This window comes from Lathyrus oleraceus, chromosome 4 (assembly GCF_024323335.1).
Source record: "Lathyrus oleraceus cultivar Zhongwan6 chromosome 4, CAAS_Psat_ZW6_1.0, whole genome shotgun sequence".
In the NCBI taxonomy this organism is placed as follows: domain Eukaryota; kingdom Viridiplantae; phylum Streptophyta; class Magnoliopsida; order Fabales; family Fabaceae; genus Lathyrus; species Lathyrus oleraceus.
In genome coordinates, this window is record NC_066582.1 from 148992299 (window position 1) to 149018566 (window position 26268).

Consider the following 26268-nt stretch of genomic DNA (forward strand, 5'->3'; position numbering starts at 1 on the left):
CATTGATGAATGAAGAACAATGCTTTCTGATCCTTCTTCCTTACTTCCTTCTGTGCGTTTTTCTGTTCATCCGTCGCATCTGCTGCTACCGGAACATAACCATCAGTGACAAGATCTAGAACATCTTGAGCACCGAACAATACACACATTTGGATCATCCAACGATTCCAGTTTTTACCGTCAAATACTGGAAGTTTGGTGTTCATGTTGTCGTTTCCGTTCATCTTTCTACCTTGCGCAGTACACTCAGATTTCTCACACAGTGTTTCCCAACCCACAGAATTAAAATTCTGATCATATTTTGTTCAAGATTCAACACGAATCTAAGAATCAAAATCAAACACACAAGACCTCACGTTCACTCGTGTTTCCCGTGTTTCCCAATGAATCCGAACCGGAGCTCTAGATACCAATTGTTGGTGCAAAGGTAGAATAAATGATGAATGGAAATATTCTATTCAGAGAATGACGGCTACAAAAACATGATAAAAGTTACAATGATTGCCACCCTATTTATAAGCTAAAATTAGGGTTACTAGAATAGGATAAAATACTAAAATACCCTCTAACAAACTTAGGGATTAAGAAAATAGTACAACTAATAAATATGAATTACTTCTAATATCATTTATATATATATATATATATATATATATATATATATATATATATATATATATATATATTATATATATATATATATATATATATATATATATATATTTCTAGCGCGTTGTACATATTTTATTAAAATATACATTTAAAATTGTAATATTTAAAAAAGAATTATTTTTAAAAAATTAGAGAATTAATAAGTTTTAAATATTGTGATGAAATTATATTTAATATTTAAAAAAGAAAAAATAAACTAAAATTTAAGAGTCCTTATCAATTAGAGTGTAATTTTTATAAGTATTTGAAAGATAATTAATATACATTTTTTGCCAATTATAAAATGTTCAATACATATAAATGATATATGAAATTAGACTATAATATTGCCCAAATAAGAAGTTTATGTTATAAACTAAAGAGAAATATCAAAAGATTATAGAGAAAAGATTTGAAGTTTTGTATTATGTTTTTCACAAGTTTCGCTGTTTTTTTAGTAAGAATTTAAATGAAAATCCTCCTCCTCAATTAAATGATCCTTTTATGCTACATTTATTTCTCCTCCTCAATTAAATGATCATTTCATCGACGATGAAGATCAATCTTTTGTATTAGTTGGTTAAAAGTTTTTCTTGGGAGTGAATTTGTGAAAAGGTCTGCAAGATTTTCACAATATAGAATTTGTTGGATGTTTATATCACCACTCTTCTAAATATCATAAGTAAAGAAAGAATTTTTGAGAAATATGTTTTATTCAGTCTCATCTAATGTAATCGTCTTACAATTGAGAGATGAATGTAGTATATAAGATTGTTGTATTTGTTTTTCTGGAAGATAAACCATAATTTTGGTGTATCTGTTGAATTAAAGGTCTCAATCAAACATATTCTCAACTTATCTCATGTAGTGCTAAAAGTTCTTCATGATGTGGAAAAGTTGTTGTTATGGTTTGTTTCACTTATTCCATGATATAGTTATGCGGAACCTTATTCTGCATGTGATATGCCTTTAATAAGAAAAAATAATTTTGACGACGACAACTAATGTGTAATGATGGCAACTGATGATGACAAGTCAAGTATAAGTAATTAAGAGGTTAAAGATATAACCTAAAGAATTAAGGTTTATTGGACTTGACTATCCGATGATGACAACCAAATGAAATTTAACTCAAGGTTGATCTAAAGTAAACTCAAGCGAGTGCCTACAAGAAAGAAAGCATATGACAAATTCTTGAAGTATAAGATAGCCTTGCCTTGATTATTCTGAGTGAATACTTTGTAAAGCATAAGGGTGTTATCGTAAAAGTGAATGACTAATTCACACAACACAAAAATATATTTTAAACTGTTTTTCCTCAAGAATTGTTTTTCAAAAATACATTGAAGTCGTGTCAGATGAGTTGGAAGTTATTAGAAAAACTATGGGCAAACATTTGTCTTTTCCAATCGATTGACACCTTATCCCAATCGATTGGGAGAGTTCAAAAATATGCTCTAAACAATTAGGGAAACATCTTAATTATGTGCAATATCTAAATATCTTTTCTTTCCTTTTTGAAGTTAATGATCGATTATTTTAAAGTAACTAACTAATTGGCAACATGTGCAATTTGATTAGCAATTCTTAAAAAAAGCCTTAAAACTATTTCATTTTTTTGCCAATCTCTAGCATATAAATTGAGGTATCTTTCCTAATTTCAAATCATTTATAACCGAGTTTCATTTTATACGTCTCTCTCTCCCTCTAAATTTTTCTTTTACTTTCTGTGACTAAGATTTTAGCTGAAGTTCTTTTCGAGAAAGTCATTTTTGCAAGTGAGAAGTTCTAATTCTGAAAGGGTATATTTATAAGTTCACCAAGGAACTTTTGTTTATACCTTGGTTTAGAATTTGATCCTATTAGTGATTATTTGTTTGAGTTAGAAGTTAAATCCATTAAAATCTTTGATTTGAGGATTGTGTGATCAAACCCTTGTTAAGGTTCAAAAGCTCAACCCGTGATAAAAGTTTTCGTAGGTTCTTGGTTAACCCATGGTAAAACAAAGTTTAGGTTAAATCTTATCCATGTATTAAAAGCTTGGTTAGGTTCGAGATTAGCCCGATATCAAAATCTCATATGTTATTGGTTAGCCAGATATAAAACCAAAAATTAAGGTTCGTGAGCTAAGCCCAATATTAAAAGCTTGCAAAGTTTATTTAGAAGCTTGAAGACTAACCGCTCTAAGATTCTCATGGAAAGGAGAATAACCGCTTCAATCCACCATTTGGAAAGAAGACTCACCGCTTCACTTCATAGTATAATGTTTGGTTAGAATTTAGCCTTAAGCTTCACTTTCCTTGTATAAAGAGGTTCGTGAGTATAACCTACTAAAATCTCTCAAGTTTATTGTATACTCTCGAGATGAATTATTGGATACTCTTATGAACCACACAATTAACCTCCCTCCTTGTGTACGAAGTTACATGCCCAACAAATGGCATCAAAGCCTAACTCCTATTTAAGGACTAACCATCTCTAGAGGAAGATGACTTCTAATAAGATTTTTGTTTTAAACACACCACCACTTTCCAATAATAGTATATTTGATATTTGGAAAGTTAGGTTTAGAGTTTTTCTTCAAAGTATTATCCATGAATTATGGGAAACAATAATCACTAGTCCATTTATCCCTACTCATCAAGTAAATGATGAAGTAGTAGATAAACTCGATTCCCTTTGGACCAAAAAGGAAAAGAGAAAGTTTTAGATAGATTTTAAAACCAAGAACTTTATAAAAATGTCTCTAGATGATAGTAAATTTTATTATATTCATAAATGTAAAACCGCCAAGAAAATGTGGGATACTTTTGAAATGATATATGGAGTTTCTCCAAGTATCAAACAAGAGAAGATGAACAAACGAAACAAAGAAGATTAAGATACTACTTTTAAATGTTTACCAAGTTTTAGAAATGTTATAAATTACATTGGAACCTTCGTCACTAACCAATATCTTAGAGTTAAGAATCAGAAATTTAATCGAATTCTTAAATCAAAAGATGGGAACCTTCATGAGTTTAAGGAAAAATCCAAGAAGAAGGAAATTATAGATAAATTAAACGAACTAGTTCAATTACTTAAAGATGAAGAAGTAAAAACTGAAGAATCACCAACTTCATCATACTCCTATCATACAAATTTAGTGGAATCCTTCGAAAGAACATACTCAGTAGTTGAATGATCTTCAGAAGATTCGAAATCAAATGAAGGAATCTCATGTGTGAGAAAATGCAAAGAAGAAGAAGTATCTTCCAGTGAGATCTTCGAAAGAAGAGATGTATGAGAGACATAAACCTCGGGGAGAAACATGAAATAACCTTCTTCCAACGAAGAAGATGAAGTTGCTTAAAGGAAACCTATGAGGTAGATACTATTTCAAGAATTAAACCAAATTACGAACAATTATTTAGAATGAGCACTTAGTTAGTAGAATAAAATGATAAACTGAGATAACACACCTTAGATCTTAATAAGTCTATAAGATACCTTGAAGGGATTAATATTATACAAAAATAACTAAGATAAAAAATTCAAGAGAAACGTGTGATAGATGCCTCTCACTGAAAAAGGAATTAATTGATTTACGTGAGACCCTAGAGAAATTTACCCATTGGAAATAAAAGCTTGACTTGATCTTAACAAGTCAAAGATCTCCCTTAAATAAAAATGGAATTGAATTTAAAAATAATAATAAACCTAGAAAAGGTGTAGCTCACAAGGAAAAGAAGTGTCCAGTTTATAAATGTACACATTGTAAAAGGTTAGGTCATTTAGAACCATTTTGTATTGATAAACTAAAAAGATCTAAAGGTAGAAACCTTGGATATTTTAAAACTAATGCACCTGGGGCCAAGAAGATATGGGCATAAAAGGTGAATCCTTTATGTTTTGCAGGTATGCTTTGAATCTCGGAGCTTTGGCGATTATTAATGAAGTTGTGCAAAGCAAGAGTATACTTTTAAAGTATACAACTTTTGTAAAGTCTATGACCCATGGATAGACGATGATGGAAAATATCAACTATTATGATCAAAGCAAGTGTTCTTAAGAATATCTCAAGGTTTATGATCCTTAGTGATGAGTTGAATGATTTTGTTCATTTTGTTATCTATACCAACTCTCCCACCCAACAATGTGTAAAGAAGAATACATCATAACATGATTGGTGTTCCCCTTTAAATTTTTATCAAGAATTCTTGATAAAAAAGGTATAGACCATTTTAAGAGTAAATTAATCGCAAAAATCTAATTAATCCTTTAAAATGGAGAATTTAATTTTTCTCATATTAATAAAATTTCTAACTCAAAAGATGAGATTTTCAAATATTTTTAGAAAAATGAGTGCAAACTAAAGCGTCGCAAAAAATACAGAGTCGCCACCGGATTTTATTTATTCCAAAGGAAAGGGAAAATAGCAATAAAATCTCAAATGAGAGAAACGGTCTCGCAACCAAGAGCGGATTCGGAAGTCAGTTATGCAAGGGGAAGGTATTAGCACCCCTCACATCCATGGTACTCCATGGGAACCACTTGCTCGTATCAATGCGTATGGATGCTTATTTATCTGTAAATTGCTTGCTATCGGGAATGAGATGAAGGAATAAGATGGGGGGAGAAAATAAGTTGTAAGTTAGTGTGCTCGCCAAGGATTTGGGTCCTCGTGCCTACGCATCCCCATACGTGCAATAGGGAAGTCAGAACTTTGGTTCCTTAATTTTGACGACTTTTGGATTTTTGTTGGCCCTATTCACTTTTGCATAGATGACAATGATGACTAGGATTTAAAAATTATTTTTAATTACGTGGAATCACGGACTAGGATTTAATTTTTTTTACATCATTAATTAATAATTTTAATTAAATCTTTTTAGAAATTAATTAATTAAGTTTTTTTTTTAAATTAGTTAATTAAAATTTTGAAATGTACTATGGGTCTTAAACCCATCTCATTTCAACACCATACTAATATTCAAGTTTGTAAATAGTAGTATTAATGAGATATATAAACACTAACTACATTTATTAAAAAAATAAATATGGGACTTTAATGAGAAACAATTATATGACTTGGATTGGACTATCATTTGTTTTCTATTTTCTGGATTGAAGAATTTGACAACAATTGTTATACAAGCTTCCTTACAAGCTGAACAAATGTGAACATTAACTCTCATTTGTAAGATTTTTTCATCACATAATTGTTGGTGAAGGAACACCTTCATATTATGGTGATAATAGTATAGATATTGAACTTGGAGATATGAATGACTCGATTTCTTTACTCTTTTGAGGAGTTGGAGCTGATGCAGAAGGTGATAATGGCCCTGGAAAAGTGATTTTCTTTTGCAAATCAAAACCGTTTCATTAACATCAACAAAGAAATGTGAAGATTAAGGAAGCACCTACCTATGGATCCTTGGGTTGCCAATACAAAACCTATGATAATGATGATGCAGAGCTTCAATAGTTGTAACATCAGTGCCAAAACCACTCCCATCTCATTCCAATATCCTCAAGAGTGATTCAAATCAAATGATTCTCAAGTTGGTAACTAGAAATAGCATAGAGCAAAAGAATATGTTACATTGAAAAAGGTACACAACCACATATATAGCAAGACTGTCACATTGAGACCAAAACAATGATAAGACATTTTATGAAGAACAACCCATAATTGGTTTTGTTGTGAAGGACAAAACCCAAAAGGCCAAAACAATATGTCTCTAGCGAAAATCAACACTGGCATCGGTAGTGTTTAGAAATTTCCATGTGAAAGCTAAAATATGAAGTCTTTTTCCATAAGGTTATTTTAATGAACAGAAATACAACACGTAAATTCACAGTCTAAAAGCACTCTTAAGAATCTCAAAAGAATTTAAAAATGGTGAGTAGAAATTACATATGAGAGTTAATGTCCACATTTGAGATGCTTTTTCTCTAATGCTTATTGTCAAATGATAGTTCATTCCAAATCATACAATTATTTTTTCATTAAAGTCCCACATTGATTTTTAAATAAATATAGTTAATGTTTATATATCTCATTAATACCATTATTTATGAACCTGATTGGGCTAGTGCTAAAATGAGATGAACTTAAGGCCTAACTTAACTTTTCAAAATTTTAATTAACTAACTTCTAAAAAAACTATTTAATTAATTTTTAAAAAGATTTAATTAAAATTAGAGATTAATTACTATACACTGTCAGTGTAAAAAGTTTTACACCGATTCATCACCATCATCCGTTTGTATTACTTTATAGATTTTTAAAATAAAAGTCAAACTTCTTTTAATATCTGACGTCTATGATTAACTGACGGTGTAAAATCCTTTTACACTGTCAGTGTATTTCAATTAAACTCTTAAAATTATTAATTAATTATGTAAAAAAAAAAAAAATTATCCTAATTAGGCATGACAATATAACCCGTACCCGCGGGTACCATTTTAAAATATGGGGACGGGTCGCTGCCCCGTTTATTTTACTATGTACATTATTATTTATTTTCGATAATTTAAAATATTAAATATGTGGTGAATGTTTTGATATTTTAATTTTAATTTATTATTTAAAATATTTGAAATGTATGTATGAAATTTTTTTAGATTGTTTTATTTTATTATTTGTAATGTAATTTTACCCGTTTATTTTACTATGTACATTATTATTTATTTTTGATAATTTAAAATATTAAATATGTGGTGAATGTTTTGATATTTTAATTTTAATTTATTATTTAAAATATTTGAAATGTATGTATGAAATTTTTTTAGATTGTTTTATTTTATTATTTGTAATGTAATTTTATTTTGGAAAAATAAATATTTCTATTAAAAAATTGATTTTACTAAATGAATGGTGACGGGACGGGGATATCCGAACCCAATCCGAACCCGTTTGGGACGGGTTTGGGTTTGGGAGAGGTAAAAACCGTCCCCGACCCGCCCCGTTGTCATGCCTAATCCTAATTAGTGATTCCATGTAATTAAAAATGATTTTTAAATCTTAGTCATTTCACCTACGTAAAAGTGGAGGGGACCACAAAAACTCAAATACCATCAAAATTAAGGGACAAAAATAACTAGTTTTGTAATAGGGGATCAATTATTTAAAACGGGGATCAAAAGTGCATTTAAGCCTAATTTTTTTTATCAATATTCTAACTTGATGTCACTTGATATTATGATTTGTTTTTTTTAAAATAACCATAATCTTCAAAATAAATTCCGAAATAATCATTTTTTCAAAAAAAAATCAAAAATAATCACCTCCATAGGCATTGGTGCCTCCTATGCAGGTGGCATATGCATTTGCGCCTCCACTTGAGGCACAATGCAGATGTCATATGCATTGGTGCCTCCTCATGAGGCTTCTAATGCATGCGCCTTAGGCCTTGGCGCCTCCTCCTGATGGAAAGTGGATGCGTCAGTTCATCTGGCGCATCTTTTTTTAAAGGTGATTATTTCTGAATTTTTTTTGAAAAAATGATTATTTCGGAATTTATTTTAAAAATTATGGTTATTTTAAAAAAACAAATCATAATATCAAGTGACATCAAGTTAGAATACCTCACACTGTATGCAATATTTTTACACAAAATCTTCCCCTACTACCATATTTTCTTTCATTCAACTCCACTCTCTTTCAAGTTTTCTCCTTCAAGTTTTTGAGTTTTAACCATGTCTGAATACATTCATAAGCGAAATGTTGATTTAATATTTCCCGCCGTTGCGTCTCCGATAAAGATTCGACTTTGGAATATAGATTCGTTTGAACGTCTTAATCGGACATTGAACAGTTGGTTAGATGAAGAAATTGGAGATGGTGAAAGGATTAGAAGAATCCAATGGCTTGTGTCCACGTTCAACCAAAATGGAGAAGTGCGTGAATGAGTGGATATTAAGACTGACTGAGACGTTCATAGGATGATGCATTACATGTTCAAACTCTATCTAGTTCGACTCTATACTGTCCCTTTGAACATGCCGCAATGACATGGGAGCAAGGCATACGAAAGACTTGGAACTTTCCGCAGTCGCACCAACCTCTATCTAGTTCGATTCTGTACTGTCCCATCGGCATGCCCTCATTGTGATCCATGCACTCGTCAACACTATACCAACCTTTAGTGCGGTCAAACACCGTGACCACATGTGTGTTTGCTTTGGCAACTTCATGTATAATGAATTTCATTGAAGCATCACTGAACAACTGCCCAAATTGCAATACTGAACTCCATTTGGAACGTCTGGTCTCAAATAGCGCCCCTAGTCTGAAATATGTTGCTTGCACTAAAGCGATTATTTATCATCTAATTGTGTCGTATTGTTGTACAAATTATATGAAGGCCATATTTTGGTCTTGATCATCATGTGAACCATGACGATGCTGTAGTTTGGACAACAAAGACACCAATTATCCAGTTCACTACTGTGGAAATGCACTAGAGTGACCGGGTAAAACTGCAATTCGACATGCAACAACAGATTCCAGAACCTCCGACGTGTTTGGGGAATTGGCATCAAAAAAGAGTTGATGCCCAATGAGATTATTCCGACTGGAGAGACTTTGCGAAAGAGACGTATCGTCAATGGAGGAATCGACGACAACATATCTTAAACGAATCAGTCATCCATGGTGCAAGACCAACTCAACAATATATGACATGGTTTAGGTCGGTAACAACGCAATAATTTGTGTCTGAGTCGTGGTATTTGATAGATCCACGCCAACTAGCTTCGTCATCGTACGCCCAACAACAATGTCAAACCACACAAACCCAACAACCAACCTCACACCATCAACCTACCACATACACCCAACAACCAAACACCCAACTTCGTAACTCATTCATGTCATCCACCCCGACAACCAAACACCCAACGTTGCAATCCATTCATGTCACCCACCCAACCATAAAACCAAGAATCAAACCCTACACACCAATAACCATACGCTTCAACCAAAACCGTTTATAGCCCAGATGATTCATATGGGCCACTTCATCGTGGCCCCCCCACCAATGACCACCAAAACATACAACCATTGTTTAACTATAGTACGCCCTAAGAACCATTGCTTCGTTTTCAAAATGATTCAATATCCTAATTTGAGCAACTATACCGTCCACAATCCACTCAATCCCATCGACCTAACTACGATGACATGGGCACCGAACTCCATTACGGATGCACCGTTGTCCAGAGCCCCCCGGATATTGGGAACAAATGATGACACATCTGTCAAATACCGCTGGAACTTCTGCCGGACCTCCACACCAACCATCATTCAATCAGGTCAACACGCAAAGACCCCAAACACCTCAGAAAAATCGTTGGAGATCCCAGAGACAAACTAACGCACCTGGATGTGGAACAGGGGGACGTTTCGATCGGGCAGGTCATTAAATTTTTGTCAATCCCATGTAACATTTATTATATCATGAATAAATTGTTTTTTTAGATTATTTTTTATTATTTCATAAATAAAAAAAATTTAAAAAAAATTTAAAATAAAAAAAAGTACAATGGTGTATACGCTAGATGAATTGGCTCATACACCACATGCAATAAGCAGGCGCCATAAGCATTGACGTCTCCTCATGAGGCACAATGTAGACGCTATAGGCATTGACGCCTCCTCATAAGACTTCCAATGCAGGCGCCTTAGGCCTTGACGTTTCCTCTTGATGGAAAATGGATGCGCCAGTTCATCTGACGCATCTGTTTTTAAAGGTGGTTATTTTGAATTTTTTAAAAAAATATATTTAGTTTAGAATTTATTTTGAAAATTATGATTATTTTAAAAAAAAAATTGATATCATAATTGACTTTTAAACCAAATTATTCGATCTAATAGATAGATTCTGGTGATTAAAAAAAAACAATTTGATTTTACATTAGAAGTAACTACACTAAATTAAATTGTTAATGAATTTCAATTTACTCCATAAAATTTAAAATAGAATCATAATAAATTAATCATGTTAAATTAGGTTATTATTATTATTTTTTTAAAATAGAATCATAATAAACAATAGAATAATTAAGTTATTATTATTATTTTTGTAATTAGTGTGGCTGAAAAAAAACTATGTTAAATTAGTTAAAGAAACAAGTATGCTACAATAATGCAAAAGTACAAACAAAAATATGAGCATGATGGAAGCATGAGGATCCAAATCCAAAAATATACAAGGTCGGTAATCTCATCCATAAGAAGAAGCATAGACTGCTCCTTTATGTAACTTTCATTCATATCGCCTTTTATTAAATACAAATAAATAAATAAATAAATAAATAAATAAAATTTCCACAACATTCTTCTTCTTTTCTTCTTCACCCGTTTTCCCGTAATCCTTTACTTTCCCATTCAGAGTTTGTTGAGCCATTTTCTCCTTCTTCAAAAATAGCTTCACCATTCCAATTCTCTCTCTCTCTCTCTCTCTCTCTCTCTCTCTCTCTCTCAATTTTCTTCCCTCTTTTTTTCTTTCGCTTGCAGCTTTTTACATCCATTTTCTTAACCCGATCAATTCTTTCTGAGTCATGATGGAAAATTCCTCTTTCTATTGCATGAATCAATCTCTTTTCCTTTCTCGTTTTCCTCGTTCTAGCTCTTGTTGTAGAATTCCGAATTTCTAGGTTTCCCGTGATCCCCAAATTTCAATTCGGGACAATCCAATTTCTCTTTTGTTCCTCTGCTTCTGTAATTTTTTTGTTATTATTTTGGTTATTGCAATAGGACCGTGGGTTGGATACGTGAAGGGGGTGTTGATAACTGGTTACAATTTGTGAATTAGGTTATTGTAAATTGTAATTGTTGATCTGATTTGGAAGATAGTTATGCGTATAGAGGAATTGAAAGGAGGCGAGGTTGAAGAAGGTGGAGAGGAAGGGAAATGGAGCTTTGTTGGTTCCGATACGAAGAGGGTTTTGGTTGGAGCAGGCGCTCGAGCGCTATTCTATCCCACGCTTGTTTATAATGTCGTTAGGAATAGGCTTCAGGCTGAGTTTCGATGGTGGGATAAGGTTGACGAGGTATGGTTTCATATTGGGTTGCTAATTTGCTATTGCTTTTTGTAATTTTTTGAATATTGTATGTTGTTATCGTGTGCTGGCTAGTGTTGTTGTTTCTCTTTGTTTTTTATTAAGAATTTTCAGACCCAGCTTGTGTTAGTTTAGAACACTAGATGCTGGCAATAGTATTGAAAGTAATTTCTCTTTGGATGAAAGGATTTGCAAATTCCATTGTAGATTTTCAATCTACCAAAATATGTTTTTTTTGATGAATTCAATTCTTATATTAGTATAATTCAAACAAGTTCCATATACTATATCTTATTTTTAAAGAAATGAATTGTTCTAGTTTTGAAATTCCAAAGGCTCTTGATAAAATTACAAGATTTACTTAGGTTTTAAATGGAAATAGAAACGGAGACTCTAATTTACACTGTGGCTTGGTTATCTGTTTTAAAATATAATAATATACTGATTTTTTTTACCTTTCTGTATTTTTCTATAACAATGAATTTGCTGCATGATCTTCTAATAGTTTATTTTAAATTCATTTATTTGTACACATGCTTCATTAATGAAAGAATGCTTGGTTCGTTTTGTTGCTATCATCTACTGCTTATCCATGGCCATGGATGGTTTATTTTCTGTCCCTAGTGACATAATCAAGTCATCACTTATCATGGTTTAATGGTGTCTCCTTCATGCATGTTTTTATTTGATTATATGTGAAAAATGTCTTCTATTGGTTGGGAATAAGGATGTTCCGAATCTGATGCACTTAATTTTCAGTTTGTATTGTTAGGTGCGGTTCCATTTCCTATTGATGTTCCTCGCTTGAAAGATCTTGGTGTTCGTGGCGTCATCACATTGAATGAGTCATACGAGACTTTAGTTCCAACCACATTATATTATGTGAGTATTCCTGGTTTTGGCTGTTTTAGTTTTTTTGAGGGGTTGATTTAGATTAATTTTTTTCACTTGCTTCCTAGCTTGATACTTTTGAGTACTAGATTTATTTTATTTCCTAATAATGGGTGGTGTTATATGTTCTCCCTCTCTCTGCTGAGAATCTGGGATGCTCTTGTGCTTCAGGAAAAGAGATGGAAGGAAGGAGTAATACTTGTTTGTGCAGATAATTAGGAATATTGGGTTTCTATAGTTGTTATGCATGCATATTCTTGCTACACAGGCATTATGGCCTGGGGTTGTTATAGCATCTTGGGTGTTTTCATGATAAATTTCACGTGTTCTTAAATATACTCAATGTTTTAATTTCTTGTTTAAATTTGGCAGGCTCATGGGATTGATCATCTGGTGATTCCTACTAGAGATTACTGTTTTGCTCCACCACTAAATGACATATGCCGCGCTGTTGATTTCATACATAGTAAGTAATATACAATTTGGTTCATGATAATATCAGAATGATTGCATGTACAAGTTTTTTTCTGTCATGGGGAAAATGATAATTGATGATTAGACTTAACTGTAAATGTTGTGTAGTTCTTAACCTGATTAGATATTATGTGTTGGATGCTTCTTTGTATACTTTGTGCAATGTATTTTATACTCTTGAGCTCTACTTCTTTCCACCATCCTCCTCCCGGGTAAAACTAATTATAATAATAATAATAGAAGTCAAAAAAAGTTCATATGTATGTAGAAGTTGTAAAATGCATCTACCGGTAGGCTTATAATAGCAATGTTTCTCGTTTTAACTTTAGTAATTATGCTCATTTGTAACTGTATTTTTCTACCCTTGAAGTCTTTTCACCTCTCACCTCCGGGTAAAACTAAATAGAACTCAGTAGTTATAAAATTCATCTAATTGTAGGCTTGTAATAACTATGCTCCTCATTACAATTTAGTTATTATACACTTGTTTGTTATTGTTTTTGACGTTTTCCCCTGATTTGGTTCTTTTGATAAAGAAAATGCATTGTCTGGACGTACTACCTATGTCCACTGCAAAGCTGGACGGGGTCGCAGCACAACTATTGTTATTTGTTATCTGGTTAGTTCTCAATCATATAAGAGAGTAGAAAAATCATAGTATGAGAGGTTAGTGCTGTTATTTTCTTACATTGTGATCTTTTTTGGTGTAGGTGCACCACAAACTGATGTCACCTGATGCTGCATATGAATATGTAAAGTCAATTCGGCCAAGGGTGCTTTTAGCTTCCTCTCAGTGGCAAGTAAGTGTGAAGCTTGTATTTCTCTTTATCATTAGTACTATTGAAGTTTTGTAGATTATGAAGCTCTAATTTTACATATCATAGTTTTGGGCAAGTTTGTTGCGGAAAATGAACAAAATTTATATTTACTATGAATGGGAATACTATTTTTCCGAATGGGATCCCCAATTTAAAAAACTAATCAATATTATTATTTTTGAATCCATTTTTTATTTCAATAATTTCTTTTTGTGTTGGCAAAACAACAAGGAATTGTGATGGTTAATCATCATTCATTTAATTTTTGAAATTTCAGGCTGTCCAGGACTACTACCGCCACCTTATTGTGAGGAGGGTTGTTGGATTTTCGCCTGTAGCTGATCTATTAGTAAAGGCTTCTGAGGTCTCAGCAGCTTCACAAGATCTTGTAAAATTTGATGACAATTCTGTAGTTGTGGTAACAGAGAAAGATCTTGAAGGATACGACCCAAATTCTCATTCAGTAACCATGTCAAGTGAAATATGGGCAGATTTGAGTGTTGTTTATCGTGTGCGAGTTGCTGGAGAGGCCGCATTTGCAAGAATATCATGCCTTTGGCTGCGATATGGTACCGACCAGAAGATTTCTGCAGAAAAACTAAGCAGAGAAAGCAGTTGCTCCATCAGAAGGAATCACTTGGGAGGAATTAGTGTTGACATCCATGTGTACTGAAAAATTAGCTTAAGTTTCCTCTAAGTTTGACATGTTTCCCTTGTTGTGCCCAATAATAATTCATGTATATGATGGGCTGAATCAATAACTCGTGTTTTCCTCTGTATATTCTGATACTTTGCTCATTTGAATGCAAATGATGAGTGTCATACGAGTCAATTAATCGACATGCTTCCTTTATATTGTCCTAATAATGGGTTAGTTTTTCTGGGAAGTTGGTAGGTGAAAGTGTTTCCATTGCAAGAATGCTTATGTCTGCTCTCAAAACTTGAGGAGAATTGCTCGAGTTCACTCTTGTGAATATAGGCATGTCGCAGCTTTTAAATTTTTGCTTAACTGCTACAACTGTCAATGCCTGATCCGAGACAGTGTAAAATTTCAGTTTAAGCATGCAATTTGCACTTGTGGAATAATAATTCCAATAAAATGCTCATGACTTTGAGGACCTATTTGGACATAAACTTTGTTAACACAATTTGAGAGCATAAATAGTGCTGTATAAGTTATCAATTAATTATTTATTCAAACAGATGTCAATTAATTATTTATTCAAACAAGTTTTAATATTTGTACTGCTATAATCGTGTTAAGGTTAGTTCGGTTATTTCTGTCAAGGTTAATAGTAGGGATAACAATTGTATGTATCTATTAAGATAAAATTCATTCAATCTATCCATTAAAAAATTCATCAAATTCATCTTTCATATGAAAGTAATTTCTTTTTCATCTCTATACCTTCTTACAAATCATTGGTGAAAATCCAAAAAAGTCTTTATAATTTGGAGATGTATTTTCAGACACATCCATTTTTTATAAAATTGAACACAAACGAGTAAGATATTCTTATTATACTTAATTTTAGTCCGGATTTACTTCTTCGAAAGTTTATTTGATATATTTCAGAGATGCATATTTGAAAGTGATAGTGATACCTCAAACCAAAAATAGACAACTTGACATTAAATTAAAACACTAAACATTACGTAGATAATTGTTAACATAAAAATATTACATATCATTATAAACGGGATAGTTAAGGACATTGCAACATATTGATAATATCTTCGACGAATCTTGTAATCTTCACATTCACTTCAATCAGACCCTTTGATGCATAATGGTAAAAGATCCTCTACATAACCTTTAAATCTTCATCCGTCTTCAATTCAAAGTTGGTGAACCGTATCTTTCTTTCGCTGTCAAATGAGGATAAACGATACTAGAGCTTGACAACTTTGATTTTTTGGATATCACATGAGAGTATTCGGTTTGGATATCAGATCAATGAGAGGCGTGTCTTCGATGACCCTAAATTGAAGTGGCGGCTTCGTGCCATTGATGCACATCCTGACTTAATGTTCATTTTTTCCGCTCAACAACAATATTAATGCAAGCAATGACGGATGAAATGAGTGAACTTTATCTTAAATTGCAGATTCTTTTGTTTCCTATGATGTGATTAAACACAAGAATGATGATTTGGAGTCGAAAAGTTGATTGAGAGTGAAAATTTTCTTTTAAGGGGTTTGGGTTATGGAGGTGATATGAAGTGTAAGAGAGAAGATCATGCAAGATAGTGATATATTCAATTTTCCGCTTGACATCTTTGAACATGCTTCTTCTAAAATATCACTGAATGGTTAAATAATCCAGCTCAATGAAAAACGCGTAGTAAATGAGTTCAGGATTGTTTACAGAGATGCATATCCGAATTCACCTCAGAGTTTCGCAGATGCATCTCCGGATAAATTTTTAGCAAAAATAGGGTGTCTGCTCAATTTAAGGAGGATAAGGAGATTTAAGGCGTCTCCAAAGATGCATCTCCGAAAACATCTTAGAGCAATTTTAGATTTTCAGAAGTGTGAGCCACACCGTAAGGATGAAAAAAGAAATCACGCCACATGAAAAGTAAGTTAATGGATTGGACTCGATCCATCCATTTATATGAGATTTTATTCTCACACCTCCAGTTACATCTAACACCCCCACAATTTTTCATGATGACAAATATCCCTTCTTATTATTTACCTTCTTAATTTTCACATTCTGTAAAAAATTGTCTCTCTGTAAAAATTAGAAGAAACAAAAAATCTGATAATTTTTTTCAAAATCCGGTACGATAAATTTTGCAAGAGGGGGTTTTATGCATTTTACCAAACATTTAAAAATTCGGTATGAGGTTTTATCAGATTTTTTGCAATAATCTGAAAATCTCTTGAAGTTTTATCGGATTTTTGGAAAAATCCAAAAACATTCTAAAGTTTTACTAGATTTGTAGGAAAAATCCGAAACTGACTGGATTCTAACGTTGTTGTTATCGAAGATTTCAAAATTTAAAATAAATAAATTTAATTTAGGAAAAATCATGTATATCAGATTTTAAAGATAAACCTAAAAATTCGGTATAGCACTTTTACATGTATATGATTTATTTCAAAAAATTTGGTGCGTATCAGATTTTTCAAAAAATTAAGTAGGTTTTAAATGTTATCGGTTTTTTTTAAATATTCGACAACTTTGTTCTGGATTTTTCAAATATCCGGTATTTCTTCATATTTTTTCAGAATTCTTTAAATTTTTACCGATAACTTACAAAATTTATGGTATTTCTGCATAGTTTTGCAAAATATCTAGTACATTTGAAAAAAAAAAAAAAATCCATAAGTTCTTTATCCACACAGTAAAATTTACATAAAAATCTGATATCTGCATTAAAAATTTGATATTTACCTAAACTTTTAAAATTCCAGAAATTATTTAGTAAAGGTCTAAGCGTAGTCGCAATCCTCTGATAGGAAAATTTTATTTCATACTCCTACACTCAAATTAATATCCCTACAACTTTTTAAAAATACTAAATTTTAATTGTTTTTAACCAGTTTACCATTTCATTTTTAACCATTTTACCATTTCATTTTTAACCATTCAATTCAATTGATACTTTCGAAAATTACACTTACCCTCGTACCGGAACTCCTTGAAAAAGACATCCGGCATGTATTTTTTTTAAACAGAAAGACTTTGTAAAAGATATCTGGAACAATGCAAACAATATACCGGAAGAGTTATCTAAAAAGTTCCGGTTCTTTTTGAAAAAAACCGTTCCGCAACACTTATCATATGTGTTTCGGTTAACAAAGTGACATAAACCGGAATTCTTCATTGAAGACTTTCGGTATAGTATTTTTGTATTCTAAAAATTGCAGCGAACCGGAATTCTTCTGGAAAGTGTTCTGATATATGTTTTGTGAACCGGAAGACTTACTCTTATTCTGGTTTACACGGCCAAAAACGCTGATCTGGAAGTCTTGAAGCGAAAATGAAAAAAAAATCAATATTTGAAAAATATACCCTATTTATACAAGAGTATTTTGGTCCAAAAAACTAAATAGTAGGGATATGAGTATAATTGTAGGGGTACGAGGTAAAACTTTCCTCTAATGGGGTGTCAGGTCAAAATTTCCTCTGATGGGGTGTCGGGTCAAAATTAAGGAAGTGTAGGATAAAACTTTCATTTATATATATTTATCTAATATATTTTAATGATATTTAACATATTTTAATGATCCAATAAATTATTTATTTTTATCCTATAAATTAGATATATTTTTTAAAAAAATGATAATTTTTTTTTAAATTATAAAAGTCAAATACTTATAATATAAATAATATATTTTTTAAAATAGTTTTTTATTAATAAGATCCCATTGACTTCCTGTTTTAGAGTATGTGCTTTCCACATCTCCATAATTTTGAAATGAAAATAACAATTTTTGGATGGAGGTGTCCACGAAAAAAATGTCAGTTAAATTTTCTATCTTTCCTAATATTTTCGGAAAATTCTCAAGACTTTTACAATAGAGAAGTTTCAATTTTTTTAAAGATGTTAATTTCAAAAACGGACAACCAGAAGCATATAAAATTTCCAACTTATTGAAAAAGAATCATGAACTGTGGACTAAATTCTCACATTTTGGAAATGAAAATTCTTCTAAATTTTGGAGACCAGATACATCAAGTTTTGTGTTAGACATTTAGATTTGTCTAAATTTAACTTTTTCAGATGTAGAAACCTCTGCAACAGAAAAAACAAAAGAAAAGAAACAAAAATTATTAAAGTGATGAATAAGTATATAGAATGAGGGAAATGAAATCAATATATCAAACTTTTTTAATGAGCCACACAACTCAAATGAAGTAAAGCCATTTTAAGGGAGCTTGCATATGAAAAGTTTATATAGAAGATAATAGGTAAAAGTTGTTGTATATAGTGAGAATATAATTATTATAATTAATTCTCTCTTTAATGGAGGATAAAGGTAAATGAATGAGATTTTCTCTTATTAACATAAGAGAATTCTAAATTATGGTAGTGAAAATGAATTTTCTATAATGCATTTCTTTGAAGAGACGAATAGCTTGCATACCTTGATAACAACATTGTGTGAGCTTCGATCTATAGAACACTAGTTGAATATGAGATAAGTATCAAATCAAAACGAAGAGAATTTAGGGATTCTTATCAATTTTGAGATAACAAGTTTTTTTTCTTCTTCATGTTACTGTCTCCTTATATTGTTATATGTCACTTTTAATATAAATTATTTAATTACAAATTATTTTAAAATATTAATAAATTATTGATGCTGTTTTTTTAATTATATTCTTAAGTAAAAGACAATTTATGATTAAAATGTTAGAATTATAACTCAACAAAGTATAACACATAATTTAGTGTGGAAATCAAATAGTTATATATATATATATATATATATATATATATATATATATATATATATATATATATATATATATATATATATATATATATATATATATATATATATATATATATATATATATATATATATAAAAGACTTACTATTAGATTAATTATTTAATTAATCAATTATAAATTGATATAGTCGATTATTAATAAATTGTATTATGGTCAATTATTATTAAACACTAATTATAGATGAATTATTTGATTTAGTTTTGTAGTTGAATGAAAGGGTTGAGAATGTATCAAATGTGAGTAGTATGGATAATAGTCTCACATTGGTTGAAAAAAATATGGAAACTTGAGTATTTATAAGTGAGAGAATCCACCCACCTATCACCTTAAGGTTTTAGGTGAATATGTGGTGTTTCTCTCACAATAATGTTTCTCTAGAAAAAGAAGAAGTTCCACAATATTAAATACTCCATTTCTTTTCTTCACCTAGTATTCCTAATATGTTGTTCTTCTTCACCTAGTATTCCTATACAATTAGCCTTTGTTATGTTACCTATTTTTCCGCTGATCTCTGATGGTTTTTTGAAACATGTCATTAAGTTTGTTTTCATCTCTGTGAGTTCAAAACATGAGGAAAAGATATGGCACAAGATGTCCCACATATTGAGGAACATCCCGCCTCAGATACCAGATGCGCATAAGTGAAATTTCACGCCTGATTTGTTCCCATATTTATTCGAGTGTTTATGCATTTTTTTGAATTATGAAAGATTTCTCAAAAAGATCAAGGATCAAACCGATTAATGGAGATTTGATTTATTAAAGAATGTAAATCAAATTAAAATGGGTTATTGAGTGCTATTTAATTTTACTTCAACCGCAAGTTTGTTAGAAATCCAAATGGGCCATGCAAATGGTTCTTTACTATTTAAGGAGAAGCTCTACATACATAAGTTTCAGACATTGAGATAACAAGTCATGCATGTTTTGTTTTATGAGTCTTTTTGTTTTCTTTGTTAATGTGTGAGAACTCTATTCGCTATAATCTTTCCTTTGTAAAGGGATAGGGTTTGTTTGAGTTGTATTCAGTTTCATCATTCGTTGAACTTTGTAAATGATCTAAACACTTGGAAAATGATTGAGAGAAAGTGAGAGGGATCTCATATTTAGGAGAAGTCATAAATAGAAATTTATGGGTAGTATTAAGAAAAAAACATTAAACTATAAGATTTCAACGAAGACCGATTTGTAATTTTACTATTAAGAATGGATTTCTTTTCTTAGATTAATGCCTTTTAAGCGTATGTGTACTTGCACTGAATTGAATTACCAATTACTTGTGTTCATCTACTTTATTTGCAATTTATTTGTTTCTATATTAAACTTGTCAAACACATTGTTCAACTTATGTTATATCTTTCCATCATACAAACAAAATTTCATATTAGATATTACCAACCCATGTTGATGGAATTGAAATTATACCTAGTGTAAATTGGACGGGAGTTCTGACTCCATTGATGCTAGAGGCTTCATCGGGTTACATAAAGCACCCTTAATAAATGATATCAAAACCATCAACCCTAGTATGTTCTAACTTTCTTTAAAAAAGGATAAACAAACATTAAATCGTAAAAACTCTCAAAAGATAAGCAGTTAAGAGAAAGTAAAGACAATTAACTGTACTTTATTTTACAACATATGAAGTTCTTATACTTGACTGATCATCAATAAATCAGAATATTTGGGGCAATGTTTGAATTCCTTCTCAGTTTTAGTTTTTAAAATTTGTTTTATAAATCTATTTTGCAAATTTGTTTTTGAGAAAAAAAAATTTATTTGGTAATTCAAGTTTTGAAAATTATTTTAAAAATTAAAAAGTAAAAAAATATGTTTGATAGTATAATTTATAAAAACTGTTTTTTATAAATAGAATAATATAACGTGTTTGATAATCTATATTTTAAAAGTCTGTTTTACTAAATAAAAATAATTGTGATATATTTTTTGAAAATATAAAAATTCAGCTAATATATATTTAAGTTCATTAAAATATTTTTAATAATTAATAATAAAATATACAATTCACTTAATGCATAAAAATTATATTTGAGTGTTAGTTTTATATATATATATATATATATATATATATATATATATATATATATATATATATATATATATATATTACTTAAAATTTGATAATATTTTATAATAAAATTTTAAACAATTATATTAATATGTTGATTAATTAGTCAATGTTAGAATTTGGAACCACAAAAACTAATGAATAATGAAAAAAATGAATGTAGAAAGGGAGAAAATTGTAATTAGAGAAAGAGTGTGAGAGAGAGAATTGTAATTAAAGAGAAAGAGTAATTGAGAGTGAGAATTTTAATTTTCATTAACGATTGATGAGGATGCCATCCCACTTACATTTATATACAAAAATATAAAATAATTACTTGTAAAAAATCCTGTTCAAATAAGATCTTTTATATGTATCAGTCACAGTTAAATAATTTTTTGGAATAAATTTATGTTTATTTTTTTAAAACAATTTTTAAAGTAATTATCAAATATAAAAAATTGTAAAGGTTTAATTGCAATTCTGACCCCCTTGTTTTTTTTCCCTATTTTAAAAATCACATTTTTTTATTTTTTTTAAGTTTTTGTATTGGATTTTAGTCTCCAATAAGGGATTAAAATTCAATCCAAAACTTAAAAAAGATCAAAATTATGATTTTTAAAATGGGGATTAAAATTAAAAAAGAAAAAGAAGATAAAATAGGAAGATCAAAATTACAATTAAGTCAATATAATTAATAAAATCAATTTTAAATATTTGTATATTAAAAAAGTTAAAATAATTTCGTTAAACCAGCGCACTTAATAAAAATAAAATTTAAGGCATGATTAATTTCCCATTTCTATTAACATATGTGTAAAGTGATGAGATTAAATAAAAGTCAAAATTATTGAAAATTTGAATTCTGATCTTACCTGATCAGGAGGGCCTTCCAAGGTTTTGGTGAATGGGCCGGAGAATGAAATGAGAGGGGGGTGTACCTGCAAGGTGCTCCAATGCTTAAGTCAGAAAAGGTACAGAATGAGGTTATCAGAGTGTGAGTTAGAATACCTGCCCCTTTGCCATGAAAGGGGTATTTATATTGAGCCCCCAGCGCTGGGCCAAGGCTCCTAATGGGCTGGATTAGCTAGGCCCAAGGAGGAGCTGCCAGGGGACGCGTAAGAAGCGTTAAGACCTAGACCAAGGTCTGCCCCCTGGTCCAACTGCCCCTATCCCTAAGGAGACAATATAGGGGAGTTGGGTGACGTGGTGAGTGAGATGCCGTTATGGCTCTGCCCGACACAACTTAGGTGTCCGCGACGTGGGTTGACGATGAGTGGATGGAGATCATATGAGGAGGACCCGCTCGTTGTCCGACACGTATTTAAGGGGCCGGGGAGACGTTCGTCGGGCGGACGGTCGTTCACCTGACGTGTCCTCGTGGTCGTTTGGACACGGTCGTTTGGACGTGGGCTTGGCGAGCATTGGGCCGTGCCGTGCCTAGTGTCACGGCCCAGTCCGGAACAGGAGCCCCCCAAGTCGAGTCTCTGAGCCAGAGAGATGACTTATGTTTCAACTAAGGGTTCCCCGAGACGATGGGGAAGCTTCATCGTTAGACAGGTGAGGTCGTAACAGACCTGTTCATGACCGACCCTTTCTCCGGGAATGTCGGGGATGGAGGTGATCGGTTGGTCCGCACCTTCCTTGTGGTAAACGTGGGTATGACGCGGGGAGGTGGCGTCTTGGTGAGTCGAGGAGACTGATAGGTGCTCGGGTCGTTTCAGTTTCTTATCTTTGATAGACGTGTCTCAGAATCAGTGGGGTCGCTTCGTTTCGTGTGCAAAGACGGCGTAGGCAGGCTAGGCAATGATGACCTAGCGTGTTGGTCCACGTGCCAAGCCCTATAAAAAAGGGGTTGAGTAACTTCATTTCCACTTTTTTCGCTCACACGTTCACCGGAGTTCTCCACATTCTCCCTCGTTTGCTCGCTCTACCGTCTGGACCGCCGTCTCCGCCCGTCCTCCTATCTGAACCACCGTCTTCTGCTCGGGCACCACCGTACCCCTTTCAACTTAACTATGACAGGTATGATTTTCCACTGTGACCCACTGTTTTTCCTTGCTGTTTTCTGTCAAACGCATGCTATTTTTGTAGAAATGTGGTTAGGTTTAACTTAGGAACAGTGTAGTGGACTGTAGGTGTATATTAGATGGCAGAAAATAGGGTTGGGATCATACTGTACCGGGCATAAATTTCATATGCCGGGCAATACTTGCATAGGCTGTATGAAGTTTATGCCCGGTCTCCATAGAATGCGCGCGTCACCGAGTTGAGCACGGTTAGTGTCCGTCGCCGCTACGCCCTTTCACTTGACCTGCGGTGGAAGGGTGGATTTGATACGACGTCGAATTCACTCTTTCTGTCTGCGTTTCAGGTGCTACCGGGCGCTTACGACCGAGGAGGGAAGATTCTGGGTCCTCCACCGAAGACGCGACAATCGCTCGTCTCCCTGTCGGGGATGGGAGTGCCCGAGATGGTACCGAACACGCCTCCTCTTCCGGGCAGGTCGACTTCTCATGGGTTGCGGACGAGCCCTTGGAGGAGGAATCAGACTTCTGTGACGAGGCCGTCATTGCTTACGCTATGGTCGAGACCATAAGCCGGGAGGATCCACCAAACTGGTATTGCTGCGCCCCCAAGGAAGAGGACCGCATTTGCCATCATTTCCCGGGGAAGCAGTTCACCATGTATGAATTTGCTTTCCGTGAGGCGGGGATTAGACTGCCCTTCAACTCCTTCCAGATGTCGGTCTTCAAGTGGCTCCGGCTGGCGCCGTCCCAACTACATCCTAATGCTCTCGCATTTATGCGGGCATTCGAGTTAGTTTGCCAGTTCCTCGGCATTGGTTGCACCCGGGCTCTCTTCTTCCACGTTTTCCATCTCCAGAGGTCCGGTTCCCGTGGTCGCCACAGTTGGGTTTCTTTCAAGCAGCCCGTGCGTCTGTTCAAGACGTACGAGGATTCTGTTCGCCATTTCAAAAACCGGTGGTACGTGGTGATGCCGATTACCCGGGCTGCCCTTCACTCTCTATACTACTATCAGCGGACACCCAATGGGGAGGAGACGCTGATGTCGAAGATACCGCTGAGGTGGCAGCGTGATCATTTCGATCTCTCCACGGCGCATTACCGAGTCAAGTATGCGATGCTCGGCGAGGAGGATAGGCTCGCGTACAAGAAGCTGGTCGATTACGTGCAGAGCTTCAGCTTGGGGTTCTGGGCGAATCGACAGGGCGTGCCCTACCTGGATGAGGCCGGGGAACTAATCACCGAGGCGCGTTATATCAATACGAAGGCTCTGCTCGAGTGTGATACCGAGGAGGAAGCTCTGGCGTTATTGAGTAGGCAGACTTTGTTTAGCTTTTTATTTCTGTTTATGACTTCGCTCGCTAATGTTGGTGTGTAATTTATTTGCAGGTGCCATGCCCAATGCTCGTGATCGGGTGCTGAAGCTAGCGAATCAGGTCGGCGCTCCTGACCGGGTGCCCAAGAAGAAGAAGAAAACTGTGGCCCGTCCCTTGGAGACTGCTGGCGATGCCGGGGCTAGTCCCTCGCAGGCGGCGAGCGTGATTCCTTCCTCTCCTCCTCGATCTAACCCGATCAACATTCCTGATAGCAGTCCGTCGCCAGCGGCTTCTCCCCTCCATAAACGGAAGCGTCCGGCTGGGGCCCTTACCAGGTCGTCTCCAGGAAGTTCGCATGGACCGGGCAGCTATCTTCTACCTCCCTGCTATGTGGAACGGTCGTTCTTCAAGGCCGAGGAGTCGATTGCTGTGCCTGCGCCTGAGGCCAAGGCTATTCTGGACCAGGATGTTGCTGCCCGGAGGAAAGATCTGGCCAGGGATATTGCTGCTGTCATCCGGGTGATGGAGACGGCCATGGTTTTGTCCGACACTTCGGTCTCCACCGCCTCGCTGGAGGATGCCCTTTTGCAGGTTCGGACGGAGAAGGAAAGACTATCTAAAGATCTGTCGGACTACAAAGAAGAGCATCAGCTGCAGGAAGGGCTGAGCCAGAAGCTGGAGGAGGTGGAAAAGGAGAGGGACCAGTTGAAGGCTGCTAAGGCGAGCTTGGAAGAGCAGGTGGTCGACCATCAGAAGCTGACCGAGGACAACGCTTGCCTACGGGCTCAGGTTGAGTCTCTCGAGGGAAAGGTCCGTCCTCTGGCAGATGAGACCGAGGAGGAACGCGCCCTTGGTTCGCGCGGTGAGCTGCTAGGGCATATTCGGACTCTCAACCAAGATCTCGTGGCCTGCTTCAAAGAGGGTTTCGACAATGCTGTCGAGCAGCTCGGGCTTCTGAACCCTGAGTTGGTGACAGTAGGGTCGGCCTATAACTGCTGCGTCCGGGACGGTGAGATTATCTGCCCGTTTGAAGCGGAGGAGGAGCTGGGGGGAGAAGAAGAAGAAGAGGATGAAGAGGTGCTCCGAGCGGAGTCTTAGTTTATTTGTTTCTCTTTGATTTTAGTTATCATGGCCTGCGTGCCTTATGTATTTGGCCTTCGGGCGTTGTAATATGGCCTTCGGGCGTACTTGGCTTCGGCCGCTCTTATCGTTTTTAATGCATGAATATTTACGTTATCATTCATTGTGCTCGTTTGTGTTTGATACTTGTTTGTATGAATTCGTACTCTGCTCGACTTTGTTAATCTCCTCGGTTTAGGGAACCGACGGAGTGTCGGGCTTTGTGCCCGTGGGTATCGAGGCCCGGGTCCGTTGTTCGAACCCTGGTCCCGAGGCTTGGGCCCTCCCATCGCGAGCTGGGTGCCCTGCCAGTCCTGGTACTTCGACGTTGAGTCTTGGTCAAGATCCCAACCGTCGGGGAGGGTTGTGTTTGTCATGTGA

At 34.2% G+C, this 26268-nt stretch overlaps 2 protein-coding genes across 2 annotated transcripts; both read left to right on the forward strand.

Moving 5' to 3' along the window:
• The first annotated feature begins 10921 nt into the window (after positions 1–10921).
• On the forward strand, positions 10922–14726 carry LOC127074208 (phosphatidylglycerophosphate phosphatase PTPMT1). Its single transcript, XM_051015514.1, has 6 exons — positions 10922–11694; positions 12463–12585; positions 12967–13060; positions 13605–13687; positions 13779–13868; positions 14164–14726. The coding sequence occupies exons 1-6, from the start codon at positions 11500–11502 to the stop codon at positions 14557–14559; spliced, it is 981 nt and encodes a 326-aa protein (XP_050871471.1). The 5' UTR covers positions 10922–11499; the 3' UTR covers positions 14560–14726.
• An 8717-nt stretch (positions 14727–23443) lies between these two features.
• On the forward strand, positions 23444–25866 carry LOC127136454 (uncharacterized). Its single transcript, XM_051063008.1, has 3 exons — positions 23444–23450; positions 23800–24765; positions 24842–25866. Exons 1-3 carry the CDS (start codon positions 23444–23446, stop codon positions 25864–25866), a joined length of 1998 nt encoding a protein of 665 aa, XP_050918965.1.
• The last annotated feature ends 402 nt before the right edge of the window (positions 25867–26268 follow it).